The sequence below is a fragment of the Cupressus sempervirens genome, chromosome 7 (assembly GCF_028749045.1).
Source record: "Cupressus sempervirens isolate cs-2001-9-10 chromosome 7, ASM2874904v1, whole genome shotgun sequence".
Taxonomy (NCBI): Eukaryota; Viridiplantae; Streptophyta; class Pinopsida; order Cupressales; family Cupressaceae; genus Cupressus; species Cupressus sempervirens.
In genome coordinates this window covers 803,553,307-803,581,132 of record NC_143124.1, presented here as the reverse complement: position 1 = coordinate 803,581,132, position 27,826 = coordinate 803,553,307, and the positions used below count along the sequence as shown (strand labels likewise).

The window sequence follows — 27,826 nt, the reverse complement described above, 5'->3', positions numbered from 1 at the left end:
GTATCCATGATGAGATCTCTATCCATCACTTGAAAAGTCTCTTAGTGTGATAGGAAAATTTACACTCTACAATGACTTTCTTACCTATTACTTGTGAGTTCTGATTAAGCAAAGTGAGATAGGATCTGACTGCGTAGAACCAAAAGAACTAGCTAGATTGTATGAGGAACATAAAACCTAAAAAGAAGGTAGAAAGGAATTCACAAGTGAATTCAAATTACTTGTGTGTCAATGAAACCAAAATAATAGGGTTTTTATCACAATTCCATGAAGACTAGATATGAAAAATAGAAAGAAAGAAAGATTACTATAGTGATTCCACTACTAGAATCTCAAAAATATATTTCATAATCATTAGTTTTTAGATTTAACTTTTCATCATTGCTCTCTAATATTTGTGTTATAGTTTACTTCGATATTGAAAATAAAGTACAATGTTATGTATTAACAATTCAATGCTATAACATAATAAAATGGAAAATTGACTTATAAGTGAAACTCGGACTATTTAATTGATAAATATTCTCTTAGCATAAACGAGTTCTATTTTTAATGGATCTCTTCCTATCAACTATAAATTAAAAAACCATGTAAATGTCAAGGAAGCTGATCTCATCACTCTATTAGATTACTATGATCAAGTGTTTGTGCACTGTTGTTCTTGTTTTGCCTACCTAGTGCTTGGCCAGACACGCATGTCAAGTATACATGGAGTCTTGTCGATGGAGTGTCATTTAACATTAATTCCCCACCCACTCTTTCAACTCAAATTACAAGCACTAGTTATTCTGTTACTCATTTCTCAAGAATGTGTTAACTTAAATAATGTGTCTACATTTTTTGAAATACAACATCGCTAATAACGATGGGCATGAGCCTCAGCCCTAGGGATCAAACTCATGTAGCAGTAGCGGAATATTTACAGATAAGCATCGAATTTCAATGTTTGTAGAGTCCATTGATTCATGCCCCCTTTCCAACAAGCTCAAGCTTCAATGGTATACTATTTCATAAAATGTTATTTATTGTCAATATGCCTCGAACAAATAGGACCACGTTGAATATACTATTCCAAAACATATGTCGATACTTTTGAGGACCATATACTATATTATTCCTTTCTCTGCCAATAGTTCTCTAATTTCAAGAATTGGGTATTAGTCACACCTCAATGAAAGAGCATTTCCCAAACCCTAATGAAGATGACATCTTCATAGTCATTGGCAAAAGCCCAGAGGGTTAAGGTCAAAACGTCAGCTTTTCCATTCTAAATTGCTCAGAATTTCAAAAACTTTATGTAGTACTAATGTGCCAAAAAGTTGCTGACAAATATTCTCTTTACTGAAAAGGCTTACTTCCGAACAATGCTACTATGCACTAAAGATGTCCTATTATGTCAAGGCTATAGCATGAATGGCGTAATTGGGATTTCATTACACAAACCATTATACCAAAGCACACTTAAAAAGCAAAGAAAAAGGCAATCTAGAATGACCCAATTAAAAAAAATTGAATGAAACATCATCTAAAAGTTGCCATCATATCTAACATAATTGTGTGACACTCCAACATCGCATTATGTATACAACATTATAATATGAAAATTTCTCTGCCAAAACTATTAAACAAATCTGCTTTTCATGCCCATGACAGTTCTCCTAATTGGTAATACTGAAATGAATGCAGGAATCACTTGCTCATATAGATATATGGTAACCCATTTCATTTCATTTCAATTGTTTAGTATGGAGATCTTTCTTTTTCTCTATATTTTAGATACAAATCAGAAAGCAGAAAAACAGCACGTCGACTGAGAAGAAAGAATCTCTGTGCACATATTTCAGCACTGGGAATCTGGGCACATTTTGTCTCGTAGCATTTGGACGAGCATTTGAAGACGTATCTTACGACACGCTGGTTTAACATGGGATGCTGCTGCTCAGATCACAGACCATGAGCACTTGCTGACGTAGTAATTGTATTCCATTATTAATTTGTTCCCCCTGCCTTTGTTGCAGCCTTTATTTTTTGAATTCTCATTGAACTCAACAAAGAAAAAAGAATGGACATTGGATGCTTGGTTTTTCTATATTAATTGAGTATGATGAACACTATCTTTCATTCTTGCATAAACTTTTTCTTATACTATTCTCTCCAACACTACATATGTTATTTGAGATAAACTAGTGATGTTTGGGGTGGATATCAAAAAAATCTTCCTTTGGCAAACATGGTACCTTAGTCTAGATTTGTTTTATTTATTTATTTTTATAGAGAATTTTTATCAATAAAGTTGTTTCAACTACTATTAGGTTGAAACCTCTTTGATCAAGAGGGAAGGATTGGGCTACACATTCCAACAAGTTCATCTGAAGGAGGATGTAGTGTCTCTTATGTTTGCATTTTGTTTCATAAATATAGTTTTGGTTTGAGAGATACTTGGGTAGATTCTCATGTGAGTTTCATATTGAGATGCTTTGATGACTCTATATTATTTAATTTACTAGTATCAGAGCCGCTAGATGATAGATGTGTAACTATTTAGTTTTATATATATGCATGATGATGCTAGTTACATGATGTGATGTCTTATGATGAGGTCTGGGTTATTTTGTATTCAAACATGGCTTTATGATATTTAAGTTATCTATGCACATTTTTGGATTTTTTGTTGGTATATTTTATGGTGTAGATATTTGTCTTTTACATTCCATTAATATATGATCTTTGATCAAAATGAATTATTTAAATAATCTAAATTTAATGATTTATTATATGATTATGTCTTGTTTTGCTATACATGTTGGAAATATTAGATAGGCTAGGTTACTAGGAGGGGAAGGCTAAATCAGGAACCAATAAAATTTATTCTTAATTCACGAATTAATCCTTCATATGTATTCTAATCTAATTGCATGCATGAAAAACTAAAGGCATTAAAACATTCATAACACTTTAACATGAGATATGGTGACCTAGAAACTTTCCAAATAGAAAGTAAAACTAGGGTGGGGATGATACCCATAAGCTTTAGTATTGTAGTATAAAGTTGGCCAGTTAAGGCTTACCATGATCACTTATGATGATTTTCCGTGATAGGAGCAATAAGGACTGCTAGGTCCATTTTGTAAAAGGATTTACAAAATATACAATGAAGTATGCACTTAGTAAATAGATTTACAAAAGACTGTTAAGTCTACTTTGTGAAAGGATTTAACTATTCCATCTATTATGCTGAACCAGTGGCTGATCTCTGATCTACAATTTTGATTTGTTGGTTGAGATTCCTTTAGAGTCTAATGATCACCTTGTTGGGATAGATAAATCTTTGTTGCTCCTTATACTATTTGTAGCCTTCTTACTTCTCACTTCTACTCTTAATGTGTTTCATATTCACACCATTCATATTCTCCTTTGGATATGATACAATACATTATAAATACCAATCCAAATTACAATTCATCAAATAAACTACAATACAAGTTTCACCACAATATACAAAGTCAGCCCAACTACTAGAACTCAGGTTTTGAAGACAAACTTGGTGAGGTTCTGATACTCAACAACCATTGTCAACACTCAGCATCATCATACTCTTAGTAGAAGTAGAAACTTGATTCATACTAATCACTTCCCTGTAGTCTAAACTTGGTCAGGACTGGTGACTTGGTGAACACTATGAAACTTGGCATATAAACTAAATCACTTGGTTGACACTACATAGCTCAGTCAAAACTATTACTGCAAGCTTAGTATTTTCACTTGGTTGACACATCTTGGCTTGGTCAAAACTAGATTCACATCACTAAAACTAAAAACTTGGTAAACACTAGAGAACTCAGTTTGCACTGAGAAACTTAGTAAACACTATGAAGCTCAGTTTACACTAATAATCATCAACTTGGTAGATACTGTTCAGTGTGAACTAAATAAATTTTTTGGTACTTAGTAGCAACTTTAGTACTCAGTAGAACTTGAATTACTAGGTTAACACTGTAAACTATAGGATATGCTCACTAGCTGCTAACCATTTGATTAAGTGTGTGTCACTAGAATAAAAAAAACTTGACCATAATGTCAACAATACAACAACCACTAATATGAGTGGATTTCCCATTGGTGCCACTACAAAATGTGAATAGAATCATAGTCACTTTCCAGTGAGATTTGCAAACTTGACCATCTTCTTTGTCCCACTGTGTGTAATCTGATAGATAGAGGGAAGGTTGTAGGATAAAGATGGAACACAAAGTACGTCATGAAATGTACCATCATCAATTCCAATAGAGCCTTTCCTAAATATAGTCATAAGACGATTGCTCCCCATCAAAATGTTTGGAGTACAAGAAGCCTAAAAAGAAGAGAAAAAATCCTGAGAAGATGCCATATGGTGTGAAGCACCTAAATCTAGTAACCATCTAGAACAATGTGGGGTATTAGTTGTACATAGTGCATGGCCCTTTCCTACATCTTTACCATCTAACTAAAATGATGATGATGAAGAAGATCTCTAATAAGTAGAAGGAATATAAATTTTGCTCTTTTAAAAGAGGGATGTCAAATCTAAAACTTGTTTGCCATAGCCATCTAAGTTTTTCTCATAGAAACGTAACTCATCATGATTGGGCTTATTACAATAATCACACTTTGGTCTTTTTAGCTTTGGTTTATCCTTCATAGGAGGAGGTGGCCTTGATGAACTGTGAGGGCTAGAACCAATCTAAGACTTTCTAGGATGTGACTTCTGTTTCTTCTCCTTCATCCCAAAAGATGGCCAAGCTACCAATGCATAATTCTATGAGCCTCTAAGAGAATCCAACTTAGAGAGTTTAGCTTTTGCTCAATTCAAATGATCACAAAAGACCTTAGAAGATGGCATGGTAAATCAATTACCTAAAACATATTTGGTAGAATAGAAGGTAGAATAAAAAATCAGAAAGTCTCCACAAAGCTTAGAAAGAGTCAGGTAAATGCACTCGGTATTAGTCTTGTTTTCCCACAACCTTGCAATAAAGATCTTTATTGTTTGAACTTCATCAAGAAGTCCTCAATGGAAGGAAAAGAATCTGGTATAAGAGAGGTAAGCTCTACATTAATATGAAGTGTTCTAAACTTGTTGATGGTACCAAACAAGTCATTAAACTTCTCCCACATTTCTTGATGAGTGGAACACTCATCAAGATGAAACTATAAGTTGTTTGAAACACTCAAAGAAATCAAATCCATGGCTTCATCCATCTTATTCCTATACTACAAAGTCTGATATTGACTCTAAAATATTAGCTACACTATATCTAAATAAAACCAGAAACCTTTTGAACAAAGAAGTCATTGCATATGAGATTTCCATGTGTGATAGTTGTATGGGTTTAAAAGTACTAGACAAGAAGAGGTCTAGGCCATTATTTTAGGAAACTATTTTGAAATTTTCTAATATGTTGATATTCTAATAGAAAATAATGAAAAAACACCCCCACAATACAAAAAACTTAAACCCAAGTTGTAGAAGGAATGCATATACAAGAATAGAGAAAAAAAATTCAGTTAAGTATCACAAATATCTAGTATAAAATACTAGTAAAATGACAAAGAATCTAAAAAAATCTTGGGAAGAGCTTTATAGTGCTTCTTTTAGATCAAAAAATAGATCTATAATGAGCAAGTTACATCCCCAAAAGATAGAAGGCATCAAGCAAAAAAAAGGCACCAAATTGAACAAAAATAAAAAGTAAAAAATTACCTTCATCATTATCTCCATCTCTAAATCAACTTTTCAATGCTTCTTTCAGGTCAACAAAACACTTGTGTATGCTCAAGTTAGAGCAAAAGGATTATGAAGGCCTCTAGAAGAAAAAATAAATAAATAACACACTGAGTGGAGCTCAGCCAGCACTCTAGCGATGGCAGCTGCCCATGGTCAATGCAATAGTGATGCATTGATGATGTACCAGCTTAGCAAATGTAGGGTGGTGAGTGTTCACAATGGTGGTGGCATGGTGGCATAGCAGTGTAGCGGCAATGGTAGCGGTACGAGGGCAGAGGTTGTTATGACTAAGCAAGACCACAGGCAGTGACTGCAGTAGCTAACCAAATGCACCAATAGTTTTGATAACCATTGCGGTGAATTTTATATTGCTAGTGGTAAAAAGAAGCTTTTTTAATATAATTTTTCCAATTTTTTGATTTTTATTCCTTGGATTGCTTGCTAGAGGCTGTATAACCCTAGTATGCAAATATTTTACCTCCACAATCAATATTGTCCAAAATCAAAAAATTCTATATGAAAATAGGGGTTTTAACACCTTTTGAATTCAATCGTGAGGTATGTTTGGCCTCAAAGTGCTCCAAAAATTAGAGACCCCTATATTCACAAAAAATACTCAAAAAATGCTAGTTTTTTTCCATCAAACTCTCGCTCTTCTTCTTTTTCAAAATACTAAATAAGCTATAGAAAATCTGACTTTGATACCATGAAGGATTTGAGTAATAAAAATCCACAAAACCTAAAGAACACCTACATGCATGATCTTGCCACAAAGAAGAAAAAGAAAAGAAGAGGCAAGGGTTTTTCTCTGAAAATATGCAAATTATAATATCAGACTGAAAGAATGTGAGATATTTACAAAAGATCAATCTTTATAGAAGGAGATTGAAAAATCTAAAAGGGAAACCCTAAGAGGTAAATGACATTTAATAATTACTAATTAATTATTAAATGGAAATGCAAGGTGCATAAAGTGAAATCTTAAGAAGGGAGTAAAGGTAATTTAATAAATTAAATTAAATTAACCCTTTAAACTATAACAATTACTATTATAAGATATTTGTTGGAATTCAAGAGATTAGTTATAGAATTGAAAGGAAGTATTTCTAAAGTTATTTACAAGAGTTCAAAAGCTAAGTGATTGAGTTCAACTAAGGAAAAAAAATAAAATCGTAGAGGTAACAATGAACAAAATTTGTATAGTAGAAAACAACAAGCAATTGGAAACATATTTAACAAACAAAGTCATTATTAGGGAGAAATACTAGACCAATACATATTATGGAAGGTCAATATGAAGAAGTGCAGGATGAGATAGAGAAATCAATATACAAAGCATTATGTAATCTAGATGTTATGAAGTTTGAGTCAATTGGAATGTAGATTCAAGAGTCAAGATTCTAACTATCAATGACAAGAACACAAAACAATTTGTAAGTATAGTTACACAACATGATGTGTATACTAGAGGAGTCCCAATCACCCAAATGTAGTACCTAATGAAGACCCCTTCCAAGATCAAAATATTGTTGGAAATTTGGATACCAAAAAATATAATTATGATAGCATCAATGAGGATGAAATGGATTGTTTCCTTTGAGTTTATCTATTTACCATTTATTTGATTATTTTTGACATTGCTTTATCCTACAATCAAACTAGTTGGCTCATTTTGTTATATGATATTTGTAGTGTGGTCTAGACATCCTGTAGATCCTATGTCTAGTGTCATATATTTTTATGAGGTTTACATATTATGTTATCATATAATTAGTGAGATCCTATACTATCTTTTCCTATTCTACTAGTCAAGGTGGAAAGTTATAGTGGATAATGAAGATTCATGACATGTGATGCTAAGTGGGACATTATTCATATGTTTTAATACGTTTAATTTACCCTTTTGCATGTCCACATGACATGATGTATCCATTTGGGGTTATTCTTATGATTTAGGTTATGACCTATCTATTTATATATAAATTCCTTTGTTTTGGAATTTCATTACTAAAAGAATGTTAAAAATAGTTGATTATACAATAAAAACTATGGAACGACATCAACCAAATACTTTTCCAACCATTTTATTAAAAAATATGATCTGCAAAGAAAACTAAGAATAGTGGATATTATATTAGATGTTCATATATTTATGTACATTGAATCACCTTCAACATAAATCCATTTGAGCAAAAAGTTGCAGTACTAAAGCTTATGAAATAGGAAACACAGATATTGTCATAACATAGAGATTACATAGTAAAAGTATACATAGATATGTGAAAGCATAAATATAATGTGTACTGGACTAACCTCTAATGTTCTCCTTCAAGATTTGTGACATGGCTTAACTACCTCCTATGTTGTATAAGTCTAGCATAGTTTTATTAGGCATTAGCAGGTTGATCTTTTGGTGCAATGGAAAACCTATCTTGTAACAAGTGGTATCAAAGCTTGGTCATAGGTTCAAATCTCCTTGGATAATGCCAAGTGGGGGATTTTTTGACTAACCACCAATGTTCCCCTTTGAGATTTGTTACATTACTCAACTGCTTCCTATGATCTATAAGTCTAGTGATTGTATTAAGTATTGATAGATCAATCTTATGGTGCAATGGAAACTCTAGCTTGTAACAAGTGGTATCAAGACTTGGTCATAGGTTTTAATCTCCTTGGGTAATGCAGAAGTGGGGCAGGGAGTTGTTGGACTAACTGCCAATATTCCCTTTTGATATTCAAGACATGGCATAATTTCCTCCTATGTTCTCCTATAGGATGTCATCAACAACAATAGCAACAAGGGAATTGATCTCCTCATTGCTCCTTTTACCTAAACTTGTAGTAGTCATGCATAAACTAGAAGTCACCATGTCCATTCTTTGCCCACTATCTTTAACCAATTTTTGAAATTCCATTTCATAGGCCTTCAACTTCTCAAGGATGTTCCCAACCTGGTTCTCTAGCTGGGCTCTCTTTATTTATTTCATAATCTAGTTCTCTCTACATATCTCCCATTTTTTATTAAGAATATAATGTCTTTATAGATCCAAGAGTCTACCTAGAGAGAGGTGTTAGCTTTCAACTTAGCCTTGTGGAGAAAAGATAGCTTCACCATATTTTTTCATCTCTAGTCTCATCATTAAACCTTTTCTCTAAATAAGTCTAGTGATTATATTAGGCATTGATAGGTCAATCTTTTGGTGCAACGTCAACTCTACCTTGTAACATAACACATGAGAAATCTATAAAGCATAAGTAACCCACAAAAATATGAAGCAATATACATCAATACACATGAAACATGAATCTTATCCTTAAAAATCAAAGTAGAGTATTTATAGGGCATGAATATAAACATATATATCAACTAATTTAATAAATGCAACATAGCCAATACGCTCAAATTGGCTTCCTAAAAGCCAAATGGTTGTAGGATATGTTTCATATATAGTATACAAATAGAATATCCAATAATGTCATATAGGAATAAAACATATAAGACTAATCTAGTCCTTTTCCAAAGGGGAAGAAAAATATTCCTAAGCCTCCTCCAAACATTGTGCGAATGGAGTTGCAGTGGATATTGGATTCTTCCAAGTGCATTTTCTCTTCCTCCTATCTAGACTCTTCTATAGATACAACTAATAAAATCAAAAGTAAAAAAAATAAAATAATAACTAACATACATCATAACTAAACTATTTGATGACATAAAATAGAATATTTTATGGTGAAGTTTGCTTATCTCTGTTGCCTTAGAGGTGGGGTGGCCTAGGGAGATTGGAGAAAGGTCTTACACTTGTGGATCCTACCAAAGATTGTATAAATTCTAATGGATGGCTTTACATAGATATATCCTCACTATATATAATCTCCCAAAGAGAGGATGCCATCTAGCTAACTATTCTGTCTCATGTTTTTAGGAGGTGAAATATATCTGACACCTTCTTATCCACTACTCTTTTGCCTCAAAGTTGTAGAGGGAGGTAATTTCTTTATGGGGGGTCCAAGGTGTGCTAATGAAGGAACACAACAATTTGTTCACTAGAATGGTCTACCTTTCTACCCAAACTTGAATAATTTATGGACAATCATTCCTTCTCATGTTTCATGAGAAATCTGGAAGGAATGAAATAGCATAATATTCAAGGATAAAGAAAATGCCAGTTTAGGGGTGGCCCAATAGGTTATTAGGCTCCTAAAGAAATGTAGTGGGATTTGGTGATGGTAACCCCCCCCCCCCCCCCCCCCAGCCCAAGTCCCTCAGGTAGACTTGATATGAAGTGGGCTTTAGCTTGGGAATTGGGCCTAATGGTGGCATAGTTTAACAACTCCAAAGCTTTAGCTAGGAGGAGGAAAATGCGGCACCCCTCCCCCCCTGCTCCCTCATCCCCCTTGAGACATGGATTATACTTAATTTTGATGGCTTGGCCATGATGGGAAGTAATGTTGTTGAGGGTGTCTTACAAAATTGTATGGGGAAAATGGTGGTTGCCTATTCTGGAAACTATGGAGGAGGCTCAGAGAATAAGGTAGAAGCCTTGACACTTCTAAGGGGAATGAGAATCCCATGAATACATGGAATTAATAGGTTAGGAATTGAGGGGTATTTGATGTTAATTATTAAAGTGGTTAAAGGAGAAGGTCAAAGTAGCTGGGTGATCAAGGTGATAATTGATGAAATTTGTAAGTTGATGGAGGGATATCAAGAAATCCAAGTGGACCACATTTACCATAAAGGCAATGGCATGGTGGATGAGTTATCTAAATTCAACCATAGTGTCACATAGATAATTGAATGGGAGGATGTCAACCTAATTCCATCATCAAATCAAGTGATGATGGAACACGAGTGTACTTCTCACAATGCCACATTAATCATCACACCAAGTGAGACGAATTCAAGTATCCGTGTGAGTTGGAAGGCAAGTGGGATTCTTTTCATAAATTTTTCATTTGGAAAGATTGTGTATGGATACACTTTTAAGATCCTCTTTCCGTGAGCTATAATTATTTCCACAAACTAATGAAGGTAGTGGATTTTCCTAGGTACTGAAAATTGACAAAAAAAGATAAAAAAAGACGCTTCCTTCATACCCCAATCCAACTACAATTGGCATCAAGAAATTACAGAAGGAAAGGGTCTATTAACACATATCATGGATAGAGTTTTTTCAGGCTTTGGGAAACCTTGCAGCCTTATGGAGGATTTTTACTGCCTTTATATTTTCATCTTGGGTATGTTTTATTTAACTTATGGAGACTATCTTAACTACAACAAGGCAATGCTTAAAAATTTAGAGTTGGTTGTTGAGCTAGGTGGTGGTATGGGCACTAGTGATTGTATTGAACCTATGGGAGTGGAGGCTTTCATTTGCAAAAGTGGAGTGCTGATTCTTTATCTACGGGAGGGTGGCTTATTACCTTTTATGGAAGGGATGACAAAACTTGAGGAGAACATCTCGATTCACTACAACTCATGGAATGAAAGAAAAGTAACCATTAATGGGATGAGTTTTGAAATCATTGAAGAAGTTATAGCTAAGTTTGGTGGGTTTCTTATGGGAGGCAAGAACTGGTGCAAGAAAGCACCTGTGAATGATGAAACCAATTTGCAGAAGTTCTTCAAGTTTAATGAGGATTTGATTCGAATGCATGGTGGGTTTTCCAGGGAACATCTTCCTAAGCCCTAGGACATGATTTTCTATTCTATTATGAGATACATTACCCTCAAGGATTGGATTTAGGTAATTTATTTCTACCATTTCCCCCATTCTCAACCATTTCAAAAATCTAGATCAAATTTCCTTTCCATTCCTTTTTTTGAATTCAATGGAAGATAGTATATTCAAGGCTAGGAGAAAGGAGGAGGGAAGATCCTTATATCTTAGCCACTAGGGTTTCATGAGTAAATTGTATATTCGCCACCTTTTCCTAAACCTACTACTTCTCGTCAACTTGTTGGCTATTGTAACTCACCAAGTTTCTCTAGACCCTAGCCCAGGCCCTAGTCATAAAACACCAAGAAAACCCCCACCCCTAAGGTTATAATTAGCCTCATTGATTTAGATACAGAAACAAAGAAGAGAAAATAAAGTGCTTGGAGAACTAACAAATGTCTCTAATTAGAGAAATTTAAGTCCCCCGCCACCCCCTCCCCCCAAATAGTCTTTTAGCTTGGAGTCTACTAAAAGTGACATTAAACCCACTAAGAGGAAGAAACCCCACTAGGACATTGGTAAGAAACCTATCTCTAGCCCACCCAATCCCTCCCACATTTCTAATACAATTGAAGCTAACCCTTCCTCGGCTAGAAGTTGGGGGGAGGATATTACCTCCCCCATGAAAGGTACTCCTAAAGAGGGGGGGAAAAAGGGAAGCTTAACCATGGTCAAAGCCATGGAAAGACTTGGCTAGATAGGCTACTGTGGTTCATGAAGGAGTTGACAAACAATCACATTATCATTTGCCAAAAATTAGAAACTCTGGTAGATTTCTCCACTAAATTTATGCATTCCATAGCCACTACTCTCTATTTCCTATAGGTGAATAAGGATGTGAAAGACCTGGGTAAGGTGAGAAAGACTACCTAGTCCTTATACGACTTCTTGGTGAAGAACTAGCTAAAGAATCTTCTAGACAAACCTATCAAAGAGGAGGGGTTGGATGTGAATAGGGATGGGCCTGAGGTGAACAAGGATGAGAAACCTGAAAAGAAGAAGGATAGTTAGCGCTATGTTTTTTTTCTTTTTGTTGTTATGATATTGATTACTGTGAACTTGATGCCCTATGGGGCTTTATTTTATATGTACAAATTTAGTGTTGGGTTGATAGTAGTAGTATGTTTTTTTACTATTGGAATGCTTTTCCTTTTTATCTACTTGTTAGCTCTAGGACTGATGTTGTTAGTTCTATGCTAGATCATATTTTCTTTTTGAAGTATATAAGTGGTATTGGTTAGATGATTGGGAGGTAACCTCCGGTTGATCTCTCAACCTTTTTGTACTCTAGGGTTAGCCCCTATCCTTTTGGTTGCTATCTAATACTTCAAAAAAAAATAGTCACTATGTTCACCCACAAAAGTGGCATGCTCACATTATGGAGTAATTAGTTGATATGATAAGAAATCAAAATAATGATTAAAATATATATGTAAATATCATTAAAAAGTTAAATTTAAAAACTATAAAAATAACTAAAATTAAGTAATCTCCATCATACCTTGATTAACACTTCAAAACTTCCCACAACTATAGAAATCTCACAATTAAAAGAGTCGTGTATAGAAAGAGGTATTGAATGTCAATAATTGAAAATAAGAAAATAACAATATTATGTAGTTATCAAGAATTTAAAAAAAAAAAAAAAAAACCCACTAATGAATAAATGGCACCTCCAGGAAATTTTTATGAAACCCTTCAGTATGTGGTGTCAATATCAAGGGTTCAATAGTAAACTAATGCATATGTATGATAAGTTATAAAAAAATCATTCATATATTATAACATATTGCTCACATATTATTATTATAACATTTTATTATATATATATTCGAGTTGGTTATCTAGTGGCATCTCAAAATCGAGTGAAGGAATATAACCACTTCCATGAACACTTTGACTCTGGATTTTTATTATAGATTTTCACTAATTCAATTATTTATCCTTTTGTTAATTGAATATAATCAAGTAAATCAAATTAACAATCAAATAAAGATACCTTCATAAAATTTGCATCTTTTCTTTTGCTATGTGGCTTGAATGTCGAGGGTACAATGGTATACTAATGCACATGTGCAAGAAGTTATGAAATAACCAGTCATATAATTACATATTAATCATATGCAATAATTATAATTATTTATTAGATACATACCTATTTACTAGATGACATCATGTAAAAGGGGGTTGAGGGAAAACTTCCACTACTACTAGGATTCTTTCGCTTAATTTTGGTCATAAACATTAGATGCTAATTGGTTTATCAACTTTTCTTTGGCCCATTCTACTTCATGATCCCAGTTTTCCTTATATTCCTCCTAAGTCTCAAAATGGACTTGCATCTTGTTTCAAAATAAAAACTAAAAAACCCAATTTCCAAGAAGATCATTAGAATATTCATTATCAAAGAAAGGGTTTAGGCCTAAATGAACAAGGTATGTTATAACCCCTTCATCAAAGAAAATCCTAATTATGAGTGGCCTTGGCTACATAGCTCACTCTCAATATGTTTCCATCCCCCCAAATTCCTCCATATAAACCTTAACATCCACTTCCACCATTGTTAAAATTTATTTTAGGGCCTTACATGGCAATGTTCTAGTATTCAATTATTCCATGTTATGTTCATCTATATATTGATATATAAGTGGCTCATTATTTCCCTGGATAGGGATGACAAATATTTAGGTGGACATGGAAGATAGTCACATAGAAATGGAAGGTTGATAAGATCTTTTTGTGCACATGGATTATTAAATGAGGAGATGATTGGTTGATGGGATCATTTAGTGGACACGAAGGGCTATGCCATAAAGAGAGAGTGATAATTTGATCTCAACATGGATAAGGATCATTGGAAGAAGTGGAAGGGGCATAATGGTAGTGCATGAGAGGTGGGTCATTAATAGGACTTGGAAAGATGCTCTACCCTTGGGATAAAGTAAGATCATCTTGGACATAAATAAATGGGTGGGGGGACTATCATGAGGTTCTAGGGAGTTGTGATCCTAGTCAAAGATTGGATGGGATTGGACATTTTTTGTATCTTGGTCTTGATCTATTTTAGGTTGTGTTTCTTTAAACTTGGGAGTATCCTCTTGAAATGGGGCATAAAGTTGTATATGTATGGTGGATTCATGGAAGGATTATATGTATTGGCATGACAAGAATGAACTTTGAATGAAACTCATTGGAGTAGGTTTTCTTAAGAATGGAGCATATTGTGGAATTAGACGAAATAACTAGGAAAGAGTATTTGAAGTCTATATTAGAGATTGGTTTGTATTCCTCCAAAGTTTTTATTGATAACCTTTAGTTCTAGATATAGCTTTCTTATTTTCTATAGATATTTTACTCTTATATTTTCAATTCCTCAACATTGCATTTGATGTGGTTAGTCATTAAAGTTTGTTGGCATATAGCTAGCTTTTAGGATGGGTTTAAAGAATCTTCAGAATTTCTCTGCACTAATGTCTCTAGTGTAATAACTTGAAAGCACTTAGAATATTTTTTTAGTTTCTTATTTAAATTTTCAATTATTATTTTTGTCAACAAGAAGAGTTATGAAATTATAAATCTTGGTAGTGTGGTTTATGTTGACCTCTAGCAAACTCATTTATTCTTCCTATTTGGATCATATTCTTTTGGTTCATATATATTGGAAGTTTTGTAAAGAACTTTGGTGGGCTTATCATGGCATGTTAACACCTACATTGAGATCTGGGCATTGAAAATGTTTTAAGGTTTACTAGTTGCTAGTTATGTCATACATTATTTGTACACATGTATTTGATGTCGAATTTTGAGGATCCATTTCTTCTTGCAATTCATTTCAAGATACCCAGATAGATGTGCCATGGTGTTTTTGGGTATCCTTTATATCTTTGAGTGGGACAATCATCATAGTTTTGTTTGGTGGATGATTGTATTGAAATCATGTTTGTTCCATATTGGATGAAATAATCAAGGGTTATGTTGAAATTGATATACATTATAGATCATCATAATGTGTAGATTTTTTGGTCAAGTGTGGATTCTATTGTGCAAAAATGTGTTCAAGAGATATGAAAAGATTAGGTTGGATAGCATACATTCAAGATCATATCAATCAACTTACTAGTGTTTGAGCTAGGTGGTGTTTATGATATTCCTTATGAAGCTAGTTGTGTTTGATAGTGACACAAGGATGAATTCTTTCTTAGAGAATCATTGGATGTAGTGTGTTGAAGGCTTGTTCACCATAATTCACAATGTTCATGTATCATGCAAAAAGATAGTGAATCCTTCTTGGAAGATTTGTATCTCTCATTGAGGTAGCATGTGTCAATCTTTAAGCCTTTTCTATCATGCCCTAAGGTTATGCACCTTAGCCTACAAGTAAAATCTTTGGTAGATAACCTTCTTGATAGTGAGTTTGAAATATTCATTGTAATAGTGTTCATCACATAGTATGAGTTGGATCTTTTCATAGTGTTTAGATTTCAGAAATTTCTACTTAAAACTTTGAATTTTATGTGTATGATATTCATTGTTTTATCTTTCTTTGCTAAACCTTTGTTAAAGTTAATTGAAGTAGAATTGTGATTGAAAATGCTAGATGTATTTGTTTAAGACTAGTTAATCCACAAATATCTTGTGATATTTAATGATTATTTTTCCACCTAACGAATTACAATTTTTTTAAGAATATTAGAAAATGAGTTAAAACCATATAATAGAAAGAAGTTGGTTTCAATTCTAAAATAAATTACCTTATATATTATTTAATTTAAACATATACTACATGTATCTATTTAATACTAATCAATTAATCTATTTTAACATGGTCAATTTATTTTTTCCCTATTTCTTAAAAACAATCATTTATAATCACCCAAAAAATATATATCTAATATTTCTTTCTAATTAAGAAATAATTCTAATTTGCTACTATTAATAGATAGTATATAGTTAAATTACATTCTTATTATTCTTGTTATCAAAATTTAAATTTATTTGTTATACCTTAGATGAATGTTTAAACAAAATTAATTTCCCTCCTTAATAAGCTCAATTATATACAATAATGGGAATTATAATATTATACTAAATTTTAATACAAACGAGAACTTATTTTATAAGACTTAATTAAATAAGATCTCTAAAGCTCAATAACTCCAATTGTTTTCGAGTACTTCCCCCTCTCTATATGAAAGACGTATGACACAATTATATATGTCTTCAACTGCTCGAATATAGAACATAGGATTCATATGTGTAAAACCATTTGGCGCCGTTGTTTTACTAAATTTATTCAATAAGAACTTCACTTGTATTGGCCATGCGGCCTTCTTATGTGAAACAAGGAGATAACCAGAAACTCTATAAATACGACCTTTCAGTGCTCATGTATTCTTTTCAAAAAAGAAACACGGTTGGAGAGTTATATTCATCGAGTGTTATTTGTTATGTGTCCAATATCTTTTCCATATTCTTAAGCGAAATAATGTTGATGACATTGAGAACCGACCTTTAGAAGGACCCTACACAACCGCCCTCCCATTAAGATTGAGTTAGAAAATGAATGATTAGATATGAAAAATTGTGTTGTCTATTTACAGAAAGAAATGGTAATCAAGCAAATCGCTCTATTACCGGGAAAGTTTACAATGATAGCATCAAAGTGCCAAATGCAATGCACAGTTACAGTAAGATTAATCCCATCAATATCAAGTCCCTTCGAACTATCATGACTTACTGAACGGCCATCTTATCTTTTCATGTCGCTTAAAGTAAACCGAAAGCAAGTGGATATGTACTTGATCATCTTCTAATCTCCACCTCCCAAGATTCTCAATTGATTATAATGTCCTTTCAACCCACTTGAGATTGTATGCTACAGTAGCATATTTAATGTTAGCTGACTAATTTACACTTATGGAAGCCGCCAGAGAAAAACAAGACAATGTAAGGCTGTATGTCTTCATCACTATCAATTCTGAAGCTTGAAGAATGGTCTTTAAGTAGTTGTTGTAGCTTGAACGCACTTGGAGAAACCTCTGATCATAACACATGCACGGTGTAGAAACAGAGAAAGTACTGTTAAGAGTTGAATCAAATATCATTATCAATAAGCTTCAAATGTCAAATAATCTACGTGGGCAAAGACCATATATGCAAAGTTCATCAAAACGAATTATTTTGGAAGCAGCAGTCTGGGTCAGAAAATCAAGCTGCAATCTAAAATCATCATGTTTTGTTCTCAATAGCAGCCTCTGATGCGTAAGCAATAAAGTTTTTCAATACAAGGTACTACAATTGTCTGCTAACATGTGACCAATGTTAAGATTTGTAGAGTAAAAGTCAAATCATATATTCCATTCTGTGAAACACAATCCGTCAATATCCACTAGGCTGCATTTGATATTAAGATTTTGTGAAATATAAATAAATTGGTAGCTGAAAAGTATAATAATTGTTTCCCATTAGACTGTCCAAAGATGGAGGCTTCTTATTAGAAACTGTCAATGGAAAACAATTGCCTCTAATCGGAAAAATATGAACTACCACTAACGAATTGAGAAACATTTATTAAAAAACACAGCGCTCGATAGTTCGCTTAGGTAAAGGAAGTTAACATCATTCAAAGCAACTGCAAACCTCTAAGTATCGTTGTTTGACAACAAATTTATGTTCTGTTTTACAGCCGTTTGTCACTAAATTCAAATTCCGCATAATGATGTTCTGAAAAATTATCATGTCACATTTCTAGTGATCCGCTAATTTAAAATGCCCATATGGAAGTAAATACCCTTGCTCAATCTGCGTCTAGCAAAAGCTAAGCATTCAACTAATTGGCAATTGAGTCAATCAGATATTGAAAATATAGACGTTTAGTGCATACAATGGTCATGAACACCAACTGAAGTAAAGGGAAATAAATAAAATGACTATCCAAGATATGAATGTCGGATCCGGGAACAGTTTTCTCAAATCGACATTTCTCAAGATGAAAAACACTAATGCAAAGTTATCTCATTAGCAGTCGCAATAAAAATACGTAAGATCATCTTAAGGTTAATGGAAAGGAAACTATACTTATTTTAATCCTATATAATTGTTGTATACGATTGAAATTCAAAGAGGTTTATTTTGATTAACTGTGCAGAATAGAAAAAAATTCGAGATTTAATTCGAGAAATTTTGAAATCAATCAAAAAAATCCCATGATTCTCTGCACCTTTTTACGTTGGTTTGCTAGCTACCATAAGCAACTAAATCATTCTAGAATTAATTGGTAAGCAAGCCAAAAAATTTATTCCATATTTGAATTCAATTATATAAGCAATTGCATTCTGGTTGGAGAGAGGCAATAATAAATCGTACTCTCGAAAACTAAATCCTCTTCCTTTTAATCTTCCTATTCTGGAATTAATCAATCGTTAGCGCAATGGATCACACCATAAATAAGAGAAAAATCTTTCCGCTATTTAACTCAAATTGAATTGTGCAAATATGCCATCATATAGCTCAAATTAACAAATGAAGAAAAACTACTAACCATGCGCAAATTTTATATTTTGGGATAATGGCTTTGTTGATCCATAGTGCACAAAGGATAAGTGGAACTAGTGATGTTTAAGCCGTCCTATAGTTTAACGGTCATCTTTCCAATTGTAGATAGTTTTGGTTTTAGAAGATTAATTACTCGCAACTGATATTATCATAATGAAAGCTTTACAACATATTAGGTCATAATTTATTTCGGCCAAACTTAGAAACTAACAAATAAGCTGCACTATTGATAACGAGCTCGGGATTTGGTAGCTTAACCATACGCAGGATTTCATAGGTCGACTTGATTGATCCAATTCCATACGATTGACTAAGCTTATGACACTCCGTTCAATTTCTCATGCCCACTTTGCATCAATACTAGCCGTATTAAATCTTTTATATATATATATATATAATCAAACAAAATGTAAATGTGTTACTTATTTTTTTGTACAAGAAAGTGTTTATACTTCAGTTCTTAAATAATTTCTAACATTAATAATATAACAATATTTCTATTAAATATTATAATTTCACTATATTTTAAAAGTTTTCATTCTATTAAAATAAAATAATCTTAATATTTATATTTTCTATCATTCAAATATATGAATTATATAAATATCTTATAATCTATGATAATATAAAAAATTATTTGATGTAAAATAATATATAATTTAATTTATAAGTTCAAATTTAATCATTCATATTAATTTTGGTTTTATTTAGCATAACAATGTAAAAGTCAAATACAAGTAGGATATATATCTTAACAACTAAGAAGATGAGAAATATAAAATATAATTCATTTTAATTCAGACTTCTATAATTAGTACTCTACATATTGTGCAACATTATATTACAGTTTAGACTAAAAATTCAAATATTTTAGTGTACAATAATTCATGATCTCATTATATGAATCAAAGAAAAATGTTTAATGATACCAGTTGCTGATTGGTTGATTGTAGATTTTATATGCCACCAATTCTTAATGATAACATGCAATTACAATGATTTTATGTTGAAGTCTAATGAGGGATACAACACAAGCAGTAAAAAATATAAGAAATGAGATATAATTCACAACAAAGAATACCAAGAATTCAATTCTTTATACAATATTAATCTTTCTAGATACTAAGTTAGTTTAAATCAATGTATGTTCTATTAGGTAAAACATAATCTGGGAAAAATATATATCAAAAGAAAGTTTATCAATATAATGAACTTGATATTTGATAGTAGCATTGTAAATGATGAAGGGAATAAAATAAATGATTATGTTGCATATGAGTTAACACTAATAATAATATTTAATAGATCTATTTAACGTATAATATAAAAAAGTGGTATACAAATATATTTTTAAAAAATGTAAAAGTTAAAAATTTATAAAGAATATCACAAAATAATAAATGATAAAATAATAGAATATCATTATAATACTGATAAAATGATTAAATAGTATGAAATAGAATCGGAATAAGAATATACCATCTAAGTTTCTACATTAACACTATTATGAATATTTTGAAGAAGAAAAACAATCAATTCTTTTTGTGAACGACATCATATACCATTTCAGAAACTAAGATGTACTTTACCAACATACACAATCACAATATTAAAAACAAGTTCAACTTTTCAAAATCAAAAGAATATGATAATAATAAATTTTTGGATACGCGTACCTTATTTGATAAAATATCATAAGTAATAATAAGTTCATAATAATATATATACTATAAAAGGAAGAAAACTAAAAAAATGACTATATATTCAAGTTTAATCTATTAAAATATTTTTTTTCACAATCCAAACTAAACATGACCTAAGAATATTTATTTCATAATTTTTTATAAACTTTTTTATCTATATTTTTTCTTTTTCTTTTAATTTTACTAAAAATACATATTATATCTTAATTTAAACTTTTAAAAAATCGACAATTAATAATATTTCTGTATACCATAAAAGAATTAATCATATCGAAAACTTAATAATATTTGTATTGATGCTATATCAAAAAAAATTACTCACTAACATATTTTCAAGAGAAATATATAGTCATATAAGAAGTATTCTTTGAATGATGTTATAATTTTTTTTTTAATGAAAATATTTCCAAAAAGAATGAGTTTCTATTGCACTAAGAATAGAACACAAAACAAGAAATCCATTCTAAGTGATATAAAGAATTTTGAGTGCATCAATAATTAATAGTTGTATAAATCCATCTAAGTGCTATACAGATAAAAAGGTCATAAGAGTAATAATTTATAATAATATTTGTAATAATTTAGATAAAAAGGTCAGAAGAGTATAATTCTAATTGAATTAAAATATTTGAAATTTTGTATGTGTGTAATTTACAATATATAACATATTATGCATCTATAAATAATAAGTCTTAAAAAATATCTAATTTAGTTGTTAAAAAAGTAAAATTTAATCTATATAAAACAATAGCAATGTTCTTTTTTGGCTGCTATCTAATACTTTAGAAACAATAGCAATGTAAAATTGTAATTGAACATGTAGCTATTAAGATATATATTGTATAGGTGTAACCTCAATACATTTTTAATGTATTAAAATAGAGCTTAGTATAATATATCAAAAGAAACAAGAAAAATAAATCACTTTGTATATTTCTGGTAAACTACATGTTGGGTTTTCCTACAGATGTGAAAACCGAGAAGAGATGTTTCTACCCATTGAGAAATTTGGATTTCATCACGCTTCAAGTGAAGCTTCATAGAATAGAATTAAAGCTGATGTTTAGAATGTGAGGGATTCAGAATGCATATCCAGATGCATCGGGTAGAAATATACTTTGCTTTTTCTTGTTGTATAAACCAAGAACAATTAAATAGGTCTTTCATGAAAACGACGTGTCACAGAGTGACGGAGGAGGAGAGGGGGTAAAATGTTGTTTAAGGTCTCTAAATGTCCATTTTACAACTGTAATGTATTATTGTACTTGAGCCAGCTTTCTCGAAAGCTACCTGAATAGTATGGGCTAAGGAGGAACAGAGATGTACCGTCTCTCCAAACGAGAAAGTTGAATAATTCTGTCAACCACGTGGAAGTTGATCTTCTGATTCGGAAAATAAGTTGATTTAAATTTCAAACCAGGAAACTTTCACGGATTATTTAAGCTGGCAGAATGTTATCGAGTGCAATGGATTCGTACCCATTTTGGGGACGGGTTAATCCACATTGCAGAGCGTTTCGGCAAAGATCTTTTGGTTCAAATCTTCAAGCTGTGATTCGAAATTATTAGAAATGAAGGATTGCTTGCACGCGATATTAATACTGTAGTTCTCAGTTTTCAGATCGTTATAATGGTTTTCTCTGGTTATAATGGTTTTCTCAGCACGGAAGCATTCTTTTTGGCTTTTAGTAGCCCTGATAGTTTTACTAATCATGGAGTCCTGAGCACTCGGTTACACAGTTACTATTACTTTGGCGTTTCAGTCGATGGAATGGTTCACGTGAAGCATACTGTCGAGAGACAGAACTAGGGAACCGTATTCGAATATTATCACAGTAACAAGAAGAAGATTTATCCTAGTCACTTGCTTAGGCTTTTTAATGTCTATGTTAGCCTATTTAATTAACGTCAACGTTGGGTACGAATGATAGAATCTCTGGGGTCGGATGACAAATCGACTCTCAAGACTGTTCGAGTAGCAGAGAAAGCAACTTTTCGAAAAAAAATTGTACACTGTTTTGTACCATTTTGAGGCACAGTGCTTAAGCTGTTGAATTGGTATGTTTTTTCCTTAAATCCTTCGGGTGGATCAATTCACAGAGGCTACTAGGTTGTGGGCTCAATTATAGCTCGTTTTGCAGAAAATGGCCAGCAATCGAAGGTCTAATCAATGATGATTATTATTAAAAACAAAAAAATTGTTTTTGTTATGATGTTGCATTGTAAATGCGACTGAAATTCTTGAATGATAATGCATTGTAAAGGTCTAATCATAGAGAACTTACCCCACAATGAAATATAATCTGTTGAGTTGGTATGTATTTTTTCCTGAAATCCTTCGGGTGGATCGATTCACAGAGGCTACGAGGTTGAGGACTCAATTAGAGCTTGTTTTGCAGAAGAATGTAAGCAATCGGGGGTCTAATCAACGATGATTATGAATAAAAACGAAGTTTTTTAATTAAAAAAAATTGCACTATTGATGTCGCATTGAAAATGCTACTGAAATGCTTGAACGCATGAAGTTTTAAAACAATTCTGAGTAATCATACAGAACTTACCCCACATTGAATGATTATCTGTTGAAATCTGAGAGTTGCCGTGAGCATTGCTACTGGTTTTGGTTCTGAATCAGCGGTTTCCATGTGAAGTCGATGGGAGAAGTTAAGTGGATAAGGCGGCATCCCAACAAGTTATTGGACATGATTGATAGAAAATTGTAGATTTTGCCACACCAAAAGTACGTATTGGTGGTGGAGAGGGATTTCTTGAGAGAAATAGTCGCTGCGCCAACTGCAATCTTGAAGCTCTGGACTGCAATCTTTACGCTCTATGGTTATTGAATGAAGCGATGTTTATGCCCGAGTTCAGTGAACTGAAAGTGGCTGCAAGATCATGATCCCGCTGGGAGAATGTCCTTCCATGGATTCCTCCAACTTGCACTCCACCAACACCCAGAAAATCTCTGGTCAATCCATCTGCTGACCCATCTTCGTTCCTAGCAGGATTGCTCGTACCCATTGGGTTTCCTCCATGAACCATCATCATTTCTTGTGAGCTTCTCTGAAGAGATTGCTCAAGACTCTCCTTGGCAGGATTTACATTGGGTCTAGGAGGATTAATCATATTCATGGGTGAGAAGGTCCCACAATCTCCCATGGTTGCTCCAAATGCAGATTGCATTGCATTCAAGCTGCCCGCTGTAGTGAGTCCACTGCCATCCCCAGACAAAGAATTCATCAGATCATGAAGGCCCACATTCTCTGATGATCTGGTACTGCCACTGAATGACTGGGTGCGTTGGAAGTTGGAACCGCCTTCATGATCCATTGTCCCTTTCATGAAGGGGTTTGTATTATGAGACCCCTGTAGACTAGTATTAAGCATTTGAACTCCTCCTTGGGCTCTCTGATGATCTTGAGGTGTTCCTTGCCATGATAATCCCAGACCCACTGAAGTAGAATTTGATCCGGCCATGCCGAATCCTCTGAGTAAAGACGAACTACTAGAAGTTGCACCCATTTGTGCCGCTTTCTGTAGCAAGGCAGTGGCAGACATTTGGGCACTGTGCCCATGCTGTTGACCACTGTAGTTCAAATTAGAACTTGTATTGAGATTCACGCCGTCATTCACATTATTGTTACCAGAAGATGAGCTGCTCATCAATCCAGAGGACGTTGATAGGGAAAGCCGAGCACTAGCTATGCTTCTATCATTCCAGTTGTTGACTCCTGATCCTCCATAGTTTTCACTATTTCCACCATTGTTTGAAGGAGCATTCATGGGGGCTGAGGCGAAGAGATTTGAATAGAGGTTTCCAGAATTAGAGTTAGGCATGGGCAACAGAGCAGATAAGGGCTTTGGCCCTTGGGATTCTTCATAATCTGAAGACCCAAACATGTTTTTGGGCGTCTGATTGAAAAACCCAGAAGCTGCGACCTCCATTGGATTCATATTACCCCCTCTAGTGGCTTGTTGATCTCCTGGACCTTGTCCTAACCACAAGGATAGCCCGGGCCTGGAGTTCATCTCCCCTGATGATACTGCATTGTTACCGTATGATTGTCTGAAGAATGATGGATTGTATTGTGTTTCTAAAGCATTGGCCACTCCAAGTCTAGACATATTACTTCTCCCGGGCGAAGGAGGAGCCCCCATTACATGAGACATTGCAGCAACTGTTCCTCCTTGCCCAATGGCTAAAGGATTATGTATTTGGCCAGCTTCTGTATTTATTCCACCGGTAATTCTTGCGCTTTCCTCGGCCAAGGCGTCGCAGAAAGCCCTGTGTGTGATGAAGCTGTCTCTCCTGTTCACAAGACACAATGTACAAATTGAGGATCTCCCCTAATTACTGAAACAATCTCTATTTCCAAATTTAGAATCGACAGTACTCTGATCTTGTATAACTCGCAAATCATTCGATTTCAAGACAAAAACAATATGAAATTTATATGCGCGGGTGAAACCAATCATTCATTGCCAAACCCATAAACAGTATTCGACATTGAATGCATCAATAAATGCTGAAATAAACCTAAATAATATCGAAGAAGTTTGTTTATACATTAGTTGGCAGCTGTAAACGTGAAAAACATCTGGGTGGCATAAATTTACCAACTTCAGATGACAGACAGCATAACAGCGTGGATCTACTTTAGTATTCGCTTGCTCCGAAGAGTTCAAGATTTACTATTAAAGAAAGACTGACAGACGCTCATGCGGTCGATAATAGCAGATTGAGGGTCACTGGATGCCATTTAATTTGACAAATTTACTGGTGAGATGAAGCTGTTTCATCAAAATTTTCTACTATTTCTTAGATTTTTGCTTCACCGTTTTATGAGCAAGCTACTTTAAAGGCAACAGTCTGTAAAGAAACTTCACTGTTTTTTATCTATGAATGATACTGCTAAACGTCTAACAGATGATATGGAGAATGACGGCATAGATTTCGTCGGAAGACAAAAGAGGCTTACCTTGAGAATAGAGTTCCGCAGTCGCATCTGTACTCTCTGGTGCCGCAGGTTTTGGAATGGGCTTTCCAGTCGGATTGGACAGCGTATCGCTTGGAACATTTATCGCACTTCCATTTCTTTTCACCGTGTTTCCGACAGTAGTGCTTTTTGATTCCAGTAAGATCGCCGAGTGCCCTGGATGGATCATGGTGCACGCACGATGTCTCGGGGCATATGTACACTCTCTTCTTTATCTCCTTGCTCGTTCTTTGCCGCAGCTTCCATGGCAGATTATGCCCTCGCCTGTGAAGTTGCAGGTTCTGGTCGCGCTGGAACCCCTTGTTGCAGATTTCGCACACGAATCTGTTTGTCGCCATTAATGTCTTGGGCGACAAAGCTACAACTTCGGCCTCTGGGTCTGCAAACAAACAGACGCCATTAAAACCGTCGCATAAATATAAACGCTTGAAGCTTCTAAGTTAAATATTCAGGAAAAGGCCGTGGGGGGATAATTACCTGGAGTCCCTGGAAGGTTCCGCTTTCTCTTCACGGGAACCGACTGGGTAGGGTTTGATGCGCCGCCTCCTGTAGGGAGCATGTTGTTATTTCCAGATGAAAAGCTCGCGTCGCCAGTCATACTGGACATTATTTTCACAAATTTCTTACAAATATGAGCTCCGCCGGGGTTCGAACTTCGAATCAACTGATTAAACGAGGAGATACAAAGAATTATTTTGCTTTTTCCTCAAGATCAGCACCCCCGGGGTTCGAACTTCGAATCTGCTCACGGGAGAGATTGAAGAAGAAGATACGAAGAATTCTTCTACTTTCCGTCTCCTAGCAATACGAAATCTTTACTATTTCCCAGATTTCCTACTTTAGATCGACTTGCCGCAGGCACTCGTTATGCTTTAGCCGATTCTTGTGCTTCTTTGCAGCTTTAAGATTGGGTCAATAATGGCCCGCGGCAGGCCTGGGCCTCCCGCATCTTGAAAAGCTTACAATCATCCAGCAATCCGGATCAATTATTTAGGGAGACAAACTGAAAAACGTTATGCTGGTTCTGGGTGTGCAGAAAATCTCAAGCGGGGATACCCTTTCCAGGCCTCAATGGAAATAAATCCGAGGTTGGCAACAGATAAATGATCAAATTTTGATGATCAGGATTTCAATCCTTTCAAATCCCCCCAGTCCTGTGAAGGGGTTTTGTGGATAAAACCAAAAAGAAAAGAGAGAAAAAGCAAAAGGTCGGTTACACACGGGGCCACCGCCCTTTACTCCGTTCTCCACTTCAATCCAACCTGCTAAAAAATTCAGATCATGTCAAAGAAAAACTGCTCCACTCTCAGACCAACTGAATCAAAATTTCAATATCAGACAGAGATCCAGACAAAGACTCAGACTATGATAAGACTCTTTTCCTTGCCGACTGCCAACAAAAACAAGATCAAAACGGGGAAATCCTTCCCAAATTGGAACCCCAGATCGGGAATCAATACACGACTATTCCCCGACAGAAAACCAAGCAAAAAAACAAAAAACAGAACTTGAAAACAACGATGAAACAGAAGCAGCAGGAGCAGGAGCAGCAGCCGTTAAAACTTCCCCCAACGAGAAGGAATGGAGTGGAATGAATATATGTGATATTTGTTTCTTTCCTCACAGTCCTCTTCTCTTTCTCACACTGTAGCGAGGAAATGGAATATATTTGTGTGTGTGTGGAGATATATAGATAATTGCATTTGGCAGCACTAAAACCAAAAGGCAAAGCTCTAAAAAGATGATAGTAAGTAACTAGTTATGGCATGATGATGACGATGATGAGGTCGTAAAGGAGTCGTCGCCTTTCCCGGAGGAATGATTAACCTATTATTAAGCCCACCTCCACCATGCTACATTGACCACCACATATTAAATAACCCTACAAACCCTAGCTTCATTTAGTAAATAATACACGCGGGCTGTCCACTCGAATTTGACCAATTCTACCTCTAGGGAAAAATGAAAAATAATAACACTTTTTAAAAATTCAAGCCACAATCACACTTGCATTGGGTGGGAAGTCAAGTTGTTGAGAGGTGAAAGTGAAATAAGTCAATTAGTTTTATTCAATTTCTACAATCTATTA

General features: G+C 34.0%; 1 protein-coding gene across 1 annotated transcript; it reads right to left on the bottom strand.

Annotated features, from left to right (window-relative positions):
- Positions 1-17,051: 17,051 nt before the first annotated feature.
- On the bottom strand, positions 17,052-27,580 carry LOC149549825 (uncharacterized). The gene is made up of 4 exons (XM_089793054.1): positions 26,215-27,580; positions 25,720-26,116; positions 23,302-25,049; positions 17,052-17,522 (listed from the first exon to the last, which is right to left on the bottom strand). Exons 1-3 carry the CDS (start codon positions 26,342-26,344, stop codon positions 23,564-23,566), a joined length of 2,013 nt encoding a protein of 670 aa, XP_089649180.1. The 5' UTR covers positions 26,345-27,580; the 3' UTR covers positions 17,052-17,522; positions 23,302-23,563.
- Positions 27,581-27,826: the final 246 nt, after the last annotated feature.